The 16,316-nt window shown below is 47.1% G+C and overlaps 1 protein-coding gene across 7 annotated transcripts; it reads left to right on the top strand.

Moving 5' to 3' along the window:
- Positions 1-836: 836 nt before the first annotated feature.
- On the top strand, positions 837-16,033 carry cxxc5a (CXXC finger protein 5a). 7 transcript variants are annotated; one of them, XM_040182440.2, is made up of 3 exons: positions 837-1,236; positions 7,253-8,287; positions 15,005-16,033. In XM_040182440.2, exons 2-3 carry the CDS (start codon positions 7,493-7,495, stop codon positions 15,044-15,046), a joined length of 837 nt encoding a protein of 278 aa, XP_040038374.2. In that variant the 5' UTR covers positions 837-1,236; positions 7,253-7,492; the 3' UTR covers positions 15,047-16,033. The 7 variants fall into 7 exon arrangements, with proteins under 7 accessions (XP_040038374.2, XP_040038369.2, XP_077962848.1 ...); XM_040182435.2 differs by having other exon boundaries at positions 868-1,236; positions 15,002-16,033; XM_078106722.1 differs by having other exon boundaries at positions 871-1,240; positions 15,002-16,033.
- The last annotated feature ends 283 nt before the right edge of the window (positions 16,034-16,316 follow it).

The following is a 16,316-nucleotide window of genomic DNA, read 5'->3' as shown; positions in this document are numbered from 1 at the left end:
AGAGCCCCCCCTCTCTCTCTCTCTCTCTCTCCCTTTCTCTCTCCCTCTCTTCATTCAGCTGCCGCGGTCTTTTTTTTTTGTCCAGCTCTGGAGCCTCCACCGCACAGCTCGATCGATTCGCATTGATTGTCCCTGACGAGCTGCTCCACTTTCTAGCCAATGTCAGCCAGTCTGCGATCGGGAAGGAGAGAAATGAAGGAAAATCTCTGCCGCCCTGGCGGTGTCATTTCCACACACTTGGGTTGGCCGCCTGCCAGGCAGACAGGACGCTCCAAAGAGGCGGACTGGACTTCTGGGGCTGAGCGCGAGGAGACGCGACGGGGGAGGAGGAGGAGGAGGAGGAGGAGGAGGAAGAGGAGGAGGAAGATTTCTGTCCGTGCGGCGCACGCTGCGCTCTGCTCTCCAAACGCATCGATGGGTGGTGTTTTTTTTAAAAAATTTTTACCGCCCTGCGTTTCTCTTCGCAAAAATCACTCCTCCGAACGACGACAGACTTTGGCATTAAAAGAAAACACACACATAGGACGGAATAATACATTGTATCCCAAATATTCCTAATTATTAAAAAAACAAACAAGAAAACAAAACATAACCACACATGCAGTTTTTGCGCCACACTCGCTCAACTAGCCCATGCGTATATTTATTGATTATTATGACGCACATGCAGTAACATTCCGGTATATTACGGGCATCTTCTGTGAGCACTATGTTGTGTTCGGAATCAACACCCCCCCCCCCCCCCCCACACACACACACACACGCCCACCCTCCACCTCCACCCCCCCACCCCAGCTGTCCCGAAATCCCACTGAACGGAAAAAGTCCACTTCGGTTTTTCCGCGAAGCTCCAAAAATCCATGAAATGTGTTTGCATGTTCCTCTCTGCAAGCGGGGATGTAGAGGTGGGATCGCGAGGACCGAGGAAGCTGGGGGGAACCCACGCGCTCAGCCTCACAGAAAGTACGCTTTTTACCAAATAACTAACGCAGAATATTTGTATTTCTTCTTTTTTTTTCTTCTTTTACATTTGTCACTAGCAGGCGGCCACTCCGTATGAGTGTGTTCTCGGAGAATAAGCTCTTTTTTTTCTGCCCTTTTTCTTTTTTCTTTTTTTTTTGGTCACCATTCTGCACGGCAGGCTGAGAGACGGAGCGCTCGGGCTGTGGGAGCCTTTCCGTCCCCCCCCCCACCCCCTCACCCCCTCCAAGCCCCCCTGCTCGGATATCTGCTTCGGTAGGTGCGAAATAAATTGTTTGCAAATATGCAGATACGTGGGAGGGGAGGGAGGAGGGGGGGGTGGAGATCGGAGGGGAGGAAGGGGGTCATACTTTGTTGAAGTCTTCGGAAAGTTGGGCTGTCATCTTCTTATGGGATCAAGTGAACCAGGGGGTCGGGAAGGGGGGGGGGGGGGGGGGGTTCGGCGTGTCCTCCGATGCGCGACTGCGGACCATATGCTGGTACCGCAGCTGTGCTCATGGATCGCCGAGTCCGGACAAAAGACACCTATTTCGGATTTTAAAACGGGTTGACGCGGATTCAGCGCCGTGACGCTGGCAAAGAGGATATTTAACAAGTCCGGTTTTTGTTTCTCTCCTGAAACAATCTCAATTTCCCATTTTATTTAAATAAGTCGCACCGAGATACCGATCGGCGCGCCGATGCTTCACGGTGAATCAGCCGTTAACGACGCGCACTAAACTTGACGCTTCCAGGTAATGAACGAAATGAGCAACGAGCTTTATCCGGCTTGACAACGGACGGGTTGTCATCCTGTTTACGGGCGGATCGAAACTTTTTTATTTAAGCCTAAAACATCAACCCGCCAGCCGACATCCACAGTTTCCCGTGCGCGTAAACAACATTTAAAAAAATTGTTTTCATTCCACATGTCAAAATCCTCTTTTTCTCCGGGCATCATTATAAAGTTCCCAGGTACGCGAGCTTTCATTGCGCTACCCGGAGATATACAGCGCCCCCCCCCTTTCATCCCCCCCACCCTTGTGCAATCCGCCACCGGTATCGCTGCTCCAAGTGTTCCATATATTTGCGGATGATTTGGAGTCACGGTGTGCACGGCGTGCTTGTTTTTCTTTTTTTGCCTCCTCCCAACTTTTTGTGTGAATTCAGCCTCATTAGGGAGAAGACGCAGCGGGTTCCGGACAATGGATGAAGCCGTGAGTCCTGTTATTGTCACCAGGCTCGTCCTTTTTTTCCTCCTCTTTTTTTTTTTTCTTCTTTTGGCTTCCTCTATCCGTGCGTCTGCGTCTGTGTGAACGAGTGAGCGCGTGAGCGCGTGCGTGCGTGCGTGCGTGTGCTCGCGCTACGGGAGGTGGGAGGAATAGAGAATGTGTAGCTCACCGTAAGTACCCACACGAGTCCGCAGACAGCGCGTCTGGACCGGAGGGGGGGAGGGATGGAGGGAGGGAGGGGAGAGAAGAAGAGGGGGGGGGGGGGGGGGGGGGGGCGCATCGTGCATCGCCTGAACTAATGCATTAAATATTCTCGCGTCTCTGGAGGTGTTAAAGTCAGCTGCTCCACAGTGTGGCGGGGGCCAAATGCTTCCCAACCCTGCAGGAAACGAGACGATATATTTTCCCTCCAACTGTATTAAAAAAGAAAAGAAAAAAGAAGCCGATTTTGTCAGTGAAGGAAACTTATTTAAGAGTGACTCCGAGGAGGTCCAATCCAACCCCATCTGACTTCGATTAGCAGGGTAATTTGTTTATTTGATTAAGAACATGTAAATAATTCATTACGTTTTACTGAAAGACATTGCGTTTCTCCCTCCAGTGTGTTCCTCAAACTAAATGAATGAATGTGTGTCATCGTGTGTGTAATAGCAGGCTACAGTGGGGACCAATTAAATGTGTGTTGAATATTTAAGGATAGAAAAACATCCGGACTGGTAGTTTTGGGTTATTTCTCATGTTTAGATCTAAAAAAAACCAACATGTTCAAACCCACAGCCGCCCTAAATGCTATCCTTCATTCCTCAGCCATTGATCAAATCTATTGTACTACTGAACCAAGTCATCAGTCAGCTGTCACTTTTTTCTGCACTGACATCTATTTTCTTGGCGCACATTTTTAAAAAATCGTGTGAGGATTTTGTTTTTTTTAATTTTTATTACAAAAATACCTGCAAACCTTTTTATTAAAAACCCGAGAGTTGCATGAACGGGTTGAATGAGCTGTTCAGGCTTTCATAATATCACTGACAACCTTTACCCAGCAGCACTGTTGGGAAGTGCTCATCATTTGTGAGTGTACAATACTATCTATTAAAGTATTCCCAAATTCACCAATTATCCTCGCTCAAACCTTTTGTAAATGCTCCACATGGAAAATCGCCAACAGATTTATCTACTAATTCATATTTAATCAAGCTATTCAACGCCTCTACACTGTTTTGACATGTTTGCAGGTGTTATGAGCAGCTTTGTTTCAGGTGTGCAGAATGTGCATTTTAAAATGTAGATATTTGCCCACTCGCCGGAATTTACAGAATGTTTGTACCTAGCTACTAGCAGGTGGCTAAAAATCCATTTGACATTTTACCGATGTTTACTATTTTGTGCCTCTGAGTTTCCTTTGGTTGCCTGGCAACTGGTCACGGCCAAGAACTATAAACTCCCTGTTAAACGGAAAGTTGTTGTTTTTACACTTTTTTGCAGATCAAAATAAAGTGTTAATTACTGATCTTTAAAGCTACTGATGACATTTTGTTAACTTCGAAAAGAGCAGTGTATTCTTAGCTAATTTAAGCTAAACCTCTCTTTATATTCGGAGTGCAGACATTGAATCTGTAGTCTAGTCTTAATATCTGCAAGATCAAGTATTTCAATTTGCCAAAGTGTTAAACATTTCCTTTAATCCGAGTGTCTCAGGTCACTGAAACTGCAAACCATCAGCTATAAATAAAAATGTTTTTAGGCAGCACAAGAAAGTAAGCAGAGTGCAATCTCCTAAAGCATCAACAGTGAAGGAACATCTGGATGAAACCACCACATTTCCACTCTTTTCGAATCTTGATTCCATCAGACTGCAAACAAAGTTAAAGAAAAAGCTACACAATTATAAGCTATTAGCTGATTAAACGAAAATATCATCCACCTATATTCAAACACATTCTGCAGTTAAGTCGACAAAGTGTCCACGAAGTCACTCAGCTGACCCAACAAAACAGATCATGATTTTCCTTCAGTGCTTTTACAGAATGAACTACAACATACATATTTGCATAAAGAGCGTTGTCTTTCACCTCCTCGGGCAAGTCAATATTTTGTCGGCTCTGCTGAATGACCTATTGACCACCAAGACATAAAGAATTGTCCCCCACTCAGATTCGGTTAGAAAAAAAAAAAAAGAAGTCAGAAAAAAGATCCACTTGTGCTTATTATGAAGACAACCAGTTCAGAAAGTCACATTCACACACAGTGCTGTTCTTGCTGTAGTTTTTAGTTTACCAAAACAAAGAGGCCACCGGTTATTTCAGTTGATACTTCGATGTTCCGATGATGCGTCTCGGGCGCAGCAGCTCATTGGCCGATGCAGGAAAAGCTGCTGAATTGTTTTCTTTATTCGGACCATTTTACATCCAGACCTTTATTCCCGTCTGCCGGTCCCGTGCATTCATTCTTTAACGTGAACCACAGCATTAGATCCGTAACATCACAGGGAAATGCGTCAACATGCTTAAAGGACTCAAAAACAGCAATTATCCGCTTTCAGCTGTATCGCATTGACACTCAGTGCTGGAGACAGCTGTGGTTTAGTTAACCGCTCACGCAGGGACGTAAATCTCTCCTGTAAATGATGCGCTGAAGGGATTTGATGCTGGAAGTCGAGGAGGCGATCAGCCTAATACTGTACGCCGCGCTCAGGGCTGATGTTGATGTGAGTGTGACTGATGGGTCCACGTGATGGACGGCAGAATTACACAAACAGCAGAGGCAGCGTGAGGCTGAAGTAGGTGCGCACGGCTTCGTTCGACTTCAGCAAACGTCTTGGGTTAAGAACACGACGCGTAAACATGTGAAAAACAACATTTAGGTGTTTGTTGATTTTTGAAGGGCATTTAAGTATTTGCATTGTGGCAGAAATGTTTTTGTTTCTTTCAGGTAAAAGACGTTATTGTGTAAAAATGTAACACAAAATCATCTATTTCCGTTTTTTTTTCCTGGAACAAAGCTTAAAACAGTGCACAGAGAAGTTCCCAATTAGATCTTGTTACCCTGATGTGTTCAGCCATGATACAAACCAATCAAATTATTCATATTTATCTGAAGACACAAGCTGTGTAGTGAGAAATCAAGATCAGCGACAGCTTTTTGAGTGCGTCTGTTTGTTAGTAGGTCACCTGGTCAGAGAAGTTGTTCCCAGGCTCAATTATTACGCCAGCTGATCGTGATATTTTTGAAACTGTCGTAATGAGAAGCAATCGCCAACTCTGCCGCTTTGAAGCGGTCCGGGGAGCTCATTTATTGTAGCTATTGATGATGCGCCAGTTTGTTAATTGTTAAAAGCTCAAGTCTTTTATCAAATTTAGAGTGTTGATGAAGCTTTTCGGATATTGCTTTAAATGCACAGCTGCCACAGAGCTAATTCGAGTCAATGTTACAGTCAAATCCCAATGAAGAATCCCCTCTGGCAACGTTGAAGTATTCACCACTGACCGCTAAACACCTCATTTCAGGCCCAATACTCCATAATACCACAAGAACCCCCCCTCCCCCCCCCCCTCTCCCATGTATCACTCTGATGATTTGCACGGCTGCTTTGCATTCAACCACAAATGAGCTGAGACGCAGATAGTTGGGGATGCCTCCGGGAAACCGGACGCCGGTCAGCGCTGTAGTGAGAGAAGCTGGGAGACTGCGGGGCCGAGGGGCTGCGGCGCTGGCTCTGGTTCGCTGGCGCCACATCCCCCTGAGCTGGTGAGAATGTGGGGGCTGCGCTCTTGCCTTTGAAGCTTTACCTCCCACTAATTCTGGCCTTCCAATTTCCACACACTGCACAGACCCCCCCCCCCCCCCCCACGCCGCCCCCCTCGGACCCCCCCACCCCCCCCCTCCATCCTCTTCCCCTCCCTTTCCCTTTGTTTCCCTTATAAGGATCGGCCCGGCCATTTCCTCAGCTCGTCTGTGGGAGGTGGTGCGCTTGTTTGTGGACGCCGACAGGTCGGGAGAAAAGCGGCGTAGTTTTTCTTTTCATGCATGAGCAGTCGCAGGAATCTGGCGCTGAAAGCCGCTGGATGGACGCGTCTGCGTTCGGCGGGGAGTCTCTTGTCATTACCCTGGTGAAGCCTCTTCATAAGCCCCGCGGCTCATTTACCAACTGATATTGCTCTACAGGTTGGGCCTTTGAAAGTAAGGGGAGGAAAAATAATTACAACGATAGGAATCAAACACCGTCCAAAGTTAATAAAAATATATTCGACTTCTCTGTTTCTGTTTTAGTGTTAAACAGAGTATTTCAATCAGGAATATATAAAATCAATTTATCCTAATACAACACAATTCAGTTGATTGATACAACACGTTTAGGCTTCTGACCTTGTCATTATTTTCTCTTTGCTAACCAATCAGAGAAGCGCCAGGAAAGCCAGAAAATTTGTAGCTCGGTATCGAGGGATTGGGAATTTTTGGAATTTCCGTGCTTGAATATGAATTTAAGTTTTTCGAAGGATACAAACTAAAACTTTCAGTGGCCAATGTGTGTGTTGCATAACTCTAATGTCACTAACTCTAACGGTATCAACGCTGAAGGCCAGGTAAACTGAAAAACTTGGATAATGTATTTTCCTTTGAACACTGAGCTAAAAAGTTTGCTTGATTTGTAACGTTATTACTATTCACTTTCACGCTCCCCCGTTCCCATGAAGCTGTTGTCAGAGACAAAGCTTTAAAAACCCACTGAACACTACCTGCTCAGCATCAAACAGCAGACAAACACAATTAGAGACTAGCTGGTGAACACGGTGGAGCATTTAGCAGATAAATAGCCTATATTTCCCTCGGGGGTTGGTAGAGACCAAAAACCGGGCTAAAACCGAGTGAATACAAAAGCTGCCTTCACAGGTGACCAGAAACACTAAATGAATGCTGATGTGGCTCCTTGACTGCTAAACAACCGCTTGCTTACGACTTCACTTTAAGGGGACGTTCCTCGGTTGTCGATGGATAATCTCTCCAGTGCCTCAGTGATCCTTGATGACTAACACCCGTCTCTTCTCTCTCCCCGCGTGAAGCTTCCGGACGGCCCATGGAACCACGTGGATGAGGGCTGAGCTGTAGAGCGGGCAGAAGCCTGCCTGTCGTCGGCCCGGGGCCCGTCGCGCCACCGAGGTCAAGCGCCAATCGCAGAAAACGGACCGAGACGAGGTCTTTGCTCCCACTCCTCGCTCACCCCCGCCCCCCTTTCCACCCTCCCCCTCCCACCCCCCCCCCCCCCCCCCCCCCCCAAAACCCGGGCTCGTACGCTCTGGACCATGTCTAGCGGGCTGTCGGCGGGGGGCCGGACAGAGGACCAGGAGCAGGGCGGCCGCAAGCAGGACTCCCCCGTTATAGAGCGCAGGAACCGCAGCGGCATCATCAGTGAGCCCCTGAGCAAGAGCCTTAAGAAGTCACGTACCCTCTCCCAGTACACAGCGGTCTCCTCCGCCACCGGCAATGGACACAGGGACAACAGGGAGACCAAGAGCCACCCGGCCAAGCCTCAGCCGCCCCCGCTGCCTCAGCCCACCGTCTCCGCACTGACGGCAGCCAAGTTGGACCGGACCCTCGAACAGGTTCTGGAGGGACAGAATGGCCTGCTGCACTTTGCCCAGGCGGCAGCGTTGTTAAAGCGGGCCGGTATGGAGCACATGCTCCTGCCCGGGGGCATGGGAGTGGGAGTTGGCAGCGGCGACGCGGGCTCGGGGGCGAGCGACTTGGAGGGCACGTCTGTCACGGACGCCGTAGGTGGTCCCGTTGACTTCCCATATGGAGTAGGGGGTGGTTTCCCCTTCAACCCGGGGCTTTTCATCATGACGCCGGCTGGAGTGTTTCTGGCGGACAGCGCGCTGCACATGGCCGGCCTGGCCGAGTACCCGGCGCAGAGCGAGCTGGCCTCTGCGATCAACTCCGGTAAAAAGAAGCGAAAACGTTGCGGCATGTGCCCACCTTGCCGGCGGCGGATTAACTGCGAGCAATGCAGCAGCTGCCGGAATCGCAAAACGGGCCACCAGATCTGCAAGTTTCGCAAATGTGAGGAACTGAAGAAGAAACCCTCTGCTGCTTTGGAGGTAAGTGTGTGTGAATTGTGGACTCCAAAAATAAGCTTAGTTTACAACAGAGCTTCAATGCAGTCGCAAAAAACAATGACATTTGGGCGCAGATAAGTAAAAATTCATCCTCGGCTAAAATCTGCAATTATCTAAAACAGTTTTCAGCTTCTCGTCTAAAACCACAATGAAGATCTTCTGAATTGTACCTGAGATGTTCCCCTTTAAGGGGAGTAGTACAAGGTGGGGAGCAGGGTAATGACAGGTGGCGAGGAGTAGGGTGGGCACGTGCAGGGTAAGCGCGCACCACGGGGTGCCTTTAATCCCTCCACCGTGCCCACACAATCACCCTGCGAAGGGGAGGGCTTACGCACATCTCAAGTTTACACGACGCCGTCCCTCCCGCCGGTTGGTCACACGAGCGTCCTCCTCGTGCTCCTGTCGCGATCGTGACGAAGAAGAAAGCGCGGCAGCAAGGTGGAATGTGTGCACAGTATGTGTCTGCGCATGTGTGTGCATGCAACGGGGTCCATCTGGCCACGGAGCTGTCATCTGGAGCACCAGGTGTCAGTGCGGCCCCCCCCTCCTCCCCCTCCACCCACCCCAACTTTTTTCCGCTGCCGCTGTCGTTCTCTCCGGTGACACTCCCCGCTCATTTAAATGGTCCTTCCAAACTTCTGCGTTGCCTCCATCTCGCTCTGCGGCCCAGCTGACCCCCGGCCGGGATGGCGGAACGACCAATCACAAAATCAATTTCGGCGGATGTTCCATCTCAAAGGAAATAAACTTTTGTGATCAATGGATAATGGTGTCACTTTGGCATTACGTAATGAATTGATAACATGGTGTGAACGTGAACCAGCGGAGAGGCCTCCGGTCTAATTGACGCAAACTGAATCCGTGTTTCAAACCGCTAATGGCTTTACCTCTTCATGGATACTCGAGTTCGGCTCCACAATTCGACGGATTAGGCTCAGATTCTACTTTGTTTTGTCTTCTCTGCTAAGGCTTGAGGCTTCCTAGGCCAACCTAAGATTTAACAAAAACTACCTATATTTAGGGGAGACATTGGCTGTGATATTTTAAAGGACCATATTATTTGATTTAGCATTTCTTAACTGTTCACTTCAGATCATGTCATCAGACCCTATTCCAAAAACTTGAGAGAGTATTTGGGTTTTGCAGAGAGTTGAACTAACCTTGGTCAACCCCCTCTGTCATTGCTCTTCACATTTAGGACCTCACTAATAACCTTTGTCATATAAAAAAAACAAATGTATTTTCAGTTCACAGTTAAATAATGTATTTTGTTGTGCCATTTGGAGGACCTGTTTTGTTGTTTTCCGTATTCCAATCCATCTCAGTGAAGATCATTTCTGGTTTAATCCTCAGAATTATGGTATGTTGTGGTTTGGTTTTAAAGGAGAGATTGATTTGTACAATTGGTGTATCATCACACCCCAATGGCACAAAAACAATTTGTACAGTGACAATACATTAAACAATGTAAAATCCTTAAACTATATAATATATGGTAAAGTGGCATTGTGTAAAATTGAAGCATTCAAACGTCAGGGATTACGTGAATTTGTGACGAAAATGAAAGCTGACTTTCACACGTAGAGAATCAAACTGAAGTGTCTGACTACCAGCATGTTGTTTTTCCACTTTCCTATTGTTCAGTTGCGAATTAACTACAGGCTTCATTTGTCTCCGTTGATGATTCACCAATTGTGTCAGCTCGCTGCGTTGGTGGTACGACTCCGCGTCTGCGACAGAAAAGAATTTAATTCTAATTCATGATTTGCAACTGATGTTGTCATGGCACTTAGCCCGATCCCAGTCATTCACACCGCTGGTGCCAAACCCAAGAGGGCTTGAATATTCATGAGTGTTGATGTTGATATAGGTCATCATGCTGCTCTAAACGTCGGTCTGCTGATGTTGCCAGTAGCCACCTCATATAAAAGGAACTCCAGGGTCTCATAAAACTGCCAAGCCTCCAAGTGTAATAGCAGTGTGATCATTGGCTTTAGTAATCATACACTGTGATTACCTCGCACGCATTTTAAACTCCTGACATCTGAAAGTGTGTATTACCACTTTGTGCGAGGCCCCTGTAGGCAACGCAAACAATTAGACTGGTGAATATTGTTAAAGAATAATGCATTTGGTATTGAAACGCTACTCTATCATCCCTGATGGTGACGTTACACAATCAGTGTCGTTTTGCAAACACTATGAACATTGCCTTAAGTAGTCGGACGTCACAGTTTTGCATAAAGTCCTTGAATTTTCCGCTTGTGTTCACCCAATAGATATGGACGTGGATGTTTTAAAGGTCAAGGTCTCATTAATTGCAGTAAAAAGAGGCGCATTGATGAAACGGGACATTACGTTGACAGAGATCCAGTGCCTTTTCCTCTGGGAGCCACACGTGTGTGCAGTGCTGCAAACACACTGGATGTCTCAGGAGGGAGATTGCCGTGGAAAAAAGGCAAGAAACGTTTGCGTGAGTGGGAGTCAAACCGATAAATCACTTGACAACCCACTGCATGAAATACAATCTTTGTGACAAGGTAATCTCTGTAATATTCTGCTGATGGTCTTGTTCGTGTTACTAGTGCAAGGACCTCTTTCTAACGTGTTTTGACAGTGTAAACTTTTGCACTTTTATGAAAACAAAGTGTCTTCACCTTGTGTGCATTGCAAAATAACTGACAAAATGTTTAACAGACCTGGAAAGTAACACGTTTTTACGACAAAATAAGACTCATTCAATCAGAAAACCATTTCAAAGTTCAGCAACCTGCTGCCTCTTTGCCCCAAACTGGATTTTCTACAGTATCAACTCTGCTCTGTCAGCAGTGCAACGTTTTTCAAATTTGTTCTCGTGCTCTCATACGTTTTCCCATTAGCAGTCTAGAAGTCGTCTCTAATGGTTTTGTTATTAAGTCAACAGCTCTTGTTCAGCAGGTGATTAGATCAGAGATTACGGCCCCGGCCGCACCGTCGGTACAAGCTAAATGTCGGACGGGATTCACGGGAGGACGCGCCGCGTCAGGAGGGATGCGAGCGCATCGTCTGCAGCAAATCCCAAATGTCAACAACAAGCAGATGATGCAATATTGCCAATTATGGTTCTTCATTTGAAATGTGTTTTAAAGGCGTCTTAAAGCAAAGGTCTTGGTCTCGCCGCGGCTCCTCGGGTGAGCTGCAGTGAGCCTCAGCTGTGGCTCAAACATCCCCCTCGGTGTCACATCCCCCTCCAATCAAAGAGAGAGCTGCACGTCCCCGTCCGCTGTTGACGTCATACTCGTCCCCGCCGCCCCCCGAAGGCGGCACGCCTGTGTCGTTTGACTTTGACTCCGTTGTACCTCGTTCGCGCGATCCCGTGAGCATCTTCAGTACCGAAGTGCAGTCTGAAAAAGCAGCAGTGTGCTTATTCTCAGGGTGTCGACGGGCTTCCATTGAAAGCTCGCTCAAAGAAGGAGCGTAAAAATTGGCAACTGAGGGGGAGTCGGCGTGCCGAGGCCTTATACCTCACAGCTCGCTGGCTGGAGATGTCTGGATTTATTCTGGGAATGCTACATTTCGAAGAAATAAGTGGGAAGGCCGTTCCTTGCCGCTCGGTGCATGAATCCCCTCCAGTGGTGTCAGTCTCAGCGACGCTGTTCGACACCCAGAGGGAGAGAGATGGAGCGTCGGAGTGAGGAAGTTGTAATCAATCTCGTTTTTTTTTACATGTGTGTCCCCGTGGGTTGAGGATGTGCGGTAATGGTGGGTGGGCTGCATTTGAGAATAGATAAGCTGGCTACTAATAGAGTTATATATTTAGTGATGAAATCCCCCCCCGGTGGTGTTCAAGGCTTGTGCTTCTTCGTCATCAGACGGCGCTAACGCACCCAAACATACGATTGTTTTCCGTTGTTGGGGTGGGGAGGTTGCACTTTCCCGGCACACGTGGATGTGTGGGCAAGTTGCTGGGCAGACGGGGGGGACAAGTAGGAGTGGACAGGAGGAGACACAGACGTAAGGCGAAGGAGGCGGGTCGTAGACTGCCTCTGGATCAGCTTAAGGTAACTTATAAGAAAAGTAATTATTCTCGTATTTTGTGAAACAAAGAAAAAACTGGTGATTCTACTGGCGATTTTTTAAACCGCCCAAAAAAACTCATCCAGACCAATCAAACCAATCACACGCAGCTGTCAATCACTGCTCATGAACTCTGATCAAATGGTCAAACCAGCCGAGGAAAATAATGCTTCACCTCTCCAGTCAGACAGATAGCGCTTGTGACAGCTGGAGGTCATCGCTGTTTTGATTCAGATGCTTTAATGGTTCACTTCCCGGCTCCTCGTGAGCGGCAGACAGTGCCTCATCCCACATGTACTGATGGTGCTTTAGATTAGCCATATTTACGGCAGTTAGTCCAATTAAGGATGCCTCTTCCCTCTGATTTTGTTGCATGTTACACACAAATTGTCAAAAAAAGACAAATGTGCTCCCCTTGTTTGAAAAAAAACAAAAAAAAACGCATCCCATCGATTTTAGTGATTGGCCACTTCACATCCACGGATTGCATCCGTTTGAACCTGTGCAATCAGTGTTGGTGGAGAGAAGCTTTTCTATTCCTGAACCGCTGCCATTTTTCCATTGATTGCTCATGTTTGATAATGCAGGGAAAAAAAGCATTTTCGCTCCATGCGAGCGGATGTGTCGGTTCCCTTCCCGCCCGCGTCTTACGTCACTGTCAGCGCAGCCCTCGCCGGGTTTTTTGACATCTGTGGCGGCGCCAGATGTTGCTGCCCTCTGACTGTCTCCTTAACAGCTGAGCGCTGCTGTAGAAAGGTCATCACGGAGATGGATGGCACGCCAGAGATACTTAACACACAGACCATAACATGATGTTGCCAATATGTCGGCTGTTAACCTCCAGGTTTGTGGTTCCTATAAATATTAATTTGAGCCACAAAGAGTTTCCCTAATATCTACTCTACATGTTTGAGAGATCGAAATGGCGGACGTGGGCTCCGAATGGTGTCTTTGCTGTCAGATTACCCCTGATTGAGTTCATTTAACAAATAAAGCAGTGTGGGCTTAATTACCAGAATAATTACCTTAGTTTGAAGCCTTTTTAGCCGAGTGGAAATGTTTCATTTTTGTAACCCAGCTGGAGATAACGTTCAAAATGAAAGCGAATGAAACCTGTGGAGCACAAACCCAACTGTCACTCACTTCCGTGTCCTGATATGAACAATGGAATTCAAAAGGACCTTGCGCCGCTTATTCGCTGGGCTAGAAATGGTTTAAGTGGGCCTGAAAAGCAAATAGGCCTTTTTGTTTTCAACCTAACTTCTCGGAACCGACGCCACATTTGCTTCCGACGCCTTTGTGGGCGGAAAAAAAAAGGTCCCCACAGCTGTGCGAGACGCACGCGATATTTAATCTGATTATGTTGAGGATAGACATTTTTGGAATAAATCTAATGATTTAAGAGAATGGTGTGTGACACGAACACGCCACACACCGCCTCTGTTTACCTTTTTCATTAGATGAGTGTGATTGTTTGCATGGGTGTGGGTATCTCACAGCGGGCACGGCTCCACAGTGAAGCCTCTCCTGAAACGCACTCACGAAAAGGTCCGTCGCGTTGGAGAATTCGAGCTCAACAGTCTCCCCGTTGTGGTGTGATTTCGGTGGGCGTACCGTGAGTGTCGGTTAACGTGTCGCTGTGTGTGGAGGTGTGCGACTGTACTTGAATACATATTGGTTGGGACGCGAGAGTGAGTGTGTGTGTGTGTGTGGGTGCATAAATGTTCCTACTGCCTCGCTCCAGGCAGAGCTGGCTAACGGAAGAAATCCGTGCCGCGGAAATCGAGTTGCACTTAGCGGGACGCCAGCCCGCGCTGCGGCTCCAGGGGTCACGGGCGCCTCTCTATCTCCTGTCTGGCAGGCCTCCGCGGGGCCCTGCAGCTGCGTGCGTTTTTTCGCGCCGCAATCAGAGGCGCGGATAACCGGGGGAGAGCGAGGGACGGCAGAGCGGCGGTGCGGGAGGAGAGCAAACGCGTGTGGGGTGGCTAAATAATAAATGTGGCATATGAGGATTTTTTTTTTTTTTTGTGTGTGAAGCCCGGACTGACGCCCCGGTCCTGTGGTGGTGCTGAGGATTGATGACGGGGGAGGGAGGGAGGGAGGGAGGGGGGGGAGTTAAGGCCACACCATGCAGTGTGTCGACTCATCCAGGGAGAAAGAGAGGAATAGAAGTTAATCGATTAGTGGTCGGGCGTTAATAATTTAAGTCGTTCGTTGACAGGAAATAAACATTCTCTCGTTCCACCTTCTGGAATCTGAAAAGATTTCTTCCTGTTATTGCACAATATCTCTGGACATTCGCTCTGGTTATTATTTTTGTCAAAAAGACAAAAGATAAAGAAAAACAAGCGACGGGAGAGTCGATAACGACAGTAATCATTAGTTGCAGCCGGACTACAATTGGAGTATAATCAAAATTTAGTTGTGAACCTGTCGTGCGAAGGCAAATAATAAAACATGGAACCACGTAATTTGTGAACAAGAGAAAAAAGCACCGGCAGGAGGGCAACATCGTGACAGCTTCACTGTCGGGGCGTGAAGAATGAAATGTGCTGCTTTTCATTAACAACGCTAACCGTCTCTCTCCCCTCTCCCCTCGCTCCCCACCTCCCTCCCCCCTTTGTCTTCTGTTTCTCCAAGAAGGTGATGCTTCCTACAGGAGCGGCGTTCCGGTGGTTCCAGTAGGACTCCTCCTCCACTCCCTTCCCAAAGCTCTGCCATCAAGTGCAATGCCAACTCCTGGATTGTCTCCAGAACAGACACTGGCTAATAAACAAACAGGCAAACAAATAAAATTCTAGAAAAAAAAAATAACAAAAAAAAATAACAAAGCAGAAAAAAAAGAAGAAATCAATCGGGTAACGGATGCACCTACTTATTCCTTGAACCAAAAATGAAATGTAAAGAAAAGCATCTATGGCAACTTTCATTCCCTTTTCTATGTTTCCATTTTGGTACCTTTTGTCCTTTTTCCAGCAGGTTTTTTTCTGTCGCTTCAACACGGAACTGTTCATTGACGGACTGAGTGTGGACAATCAACTACTTTCTGTGTTTGGTGTTAATGTTGTTCATGTGTGGAAAGATACAGTACTTGTGTAGAGAATGTAAATTTACAGCTATATTTCAAAACTAGTGGCTAATGGCAAACATTATTGTAATTCTTCACCATTGTTTTACTTTAAAAAAAAACATGTCCGTTTTTTGCGATTCGGTTTTCAGACGGATCGCTGGTGGTCGCCTTCGAAAGACGAAGAAACCTTTTTTCGAAAATTGTGACGCTGTTGATTTTGAACTCAAAGTAAACTGAAGAACTCCCGTTACCAGGCCACTGCTGTAGTCTGTAGTCTCCTCAACCAGCCCGCCTCTGCATTTCCAAACTTTTCCTTTAGTGATACTGGCAGCCTTACGTTACCGTGGCCCTTCTGAGCATGTGCCAATACTGCTCAGGGCAACAGCACTAAAGAGACAGCACTTGCTCTGAGTCTACCCTACTGAACGCACTGAGACAAGATTCTTTATGTTGGTTTTTGTTTATTTGCTACATTTTCATGATTTTGTTTTTTGTTGCTGGGTAGCTACAACTTTTGGAAATAACCAATCTTTGTATTTGTTTAGAAAAATTCGACTGGTTTTTGTGAATAAAAAGGAATGCATGTATTGTGTCAAAATTTACAATTCTGATGTTTGTCCACTTTGTCTATTTGCATGGTGTTGTTTTCTTAAACAGCTGGTTTGACAAAAAAGGAAACATTAAGTGTACATTTACTGTGGATGGGGAAACGTATTCCCTTTTCTTTAATGATTGGACGGTGCAGAACTCATTAAAGGTAGATCGGGCGCTGGTATGGATCGCCACGTTGTCCTTGGTTTTACCGGGAGATTTCTCTCACGGCCTTGTGCGTGACAAGGTGCGACTCGGAATGACTGACGGAGCCTTGCTGTGCTAAAATGTAGC

The sequence above is a fragment of the Gasterosteus aculeatus genome, chromosome 7 (genome assembly GCF_964276395.1).
Source record: "Gasterosteus aculeatus chromosome 7, fGasAcu3.hap1.1, whole genome shotgun sequence".
Lineage (NCBI taxonomy): Eukaryota > Metazoa > Chordata > Actinopteri > Perciformes > Gasterosteidae > Gasterosteus > Gasterosteus aculeatus.
Note: the sequence above shows the minus strand (reverse complement) of the source record. Positions and strands in the feature narration are given on the sequence as shown.

Excerpts from the sequence above, each read along its gene's own strand:
- cxxc5a (XM_040182435.2), top strand. The coding sequence starts at position 7,493 with ATGTCTAGCGGGCTGTCGGCGGGGGGCCGGACAGAGGACCAGGAGCAG. Across the intron at positions 8,288-15,001 it reads AACCCTCTGCTGCTTTGGAG|AAGGTGATGCTTCCTACAGG; the intron begins GTAAGTGTGTGT and ends TGTTTCTCCAAG.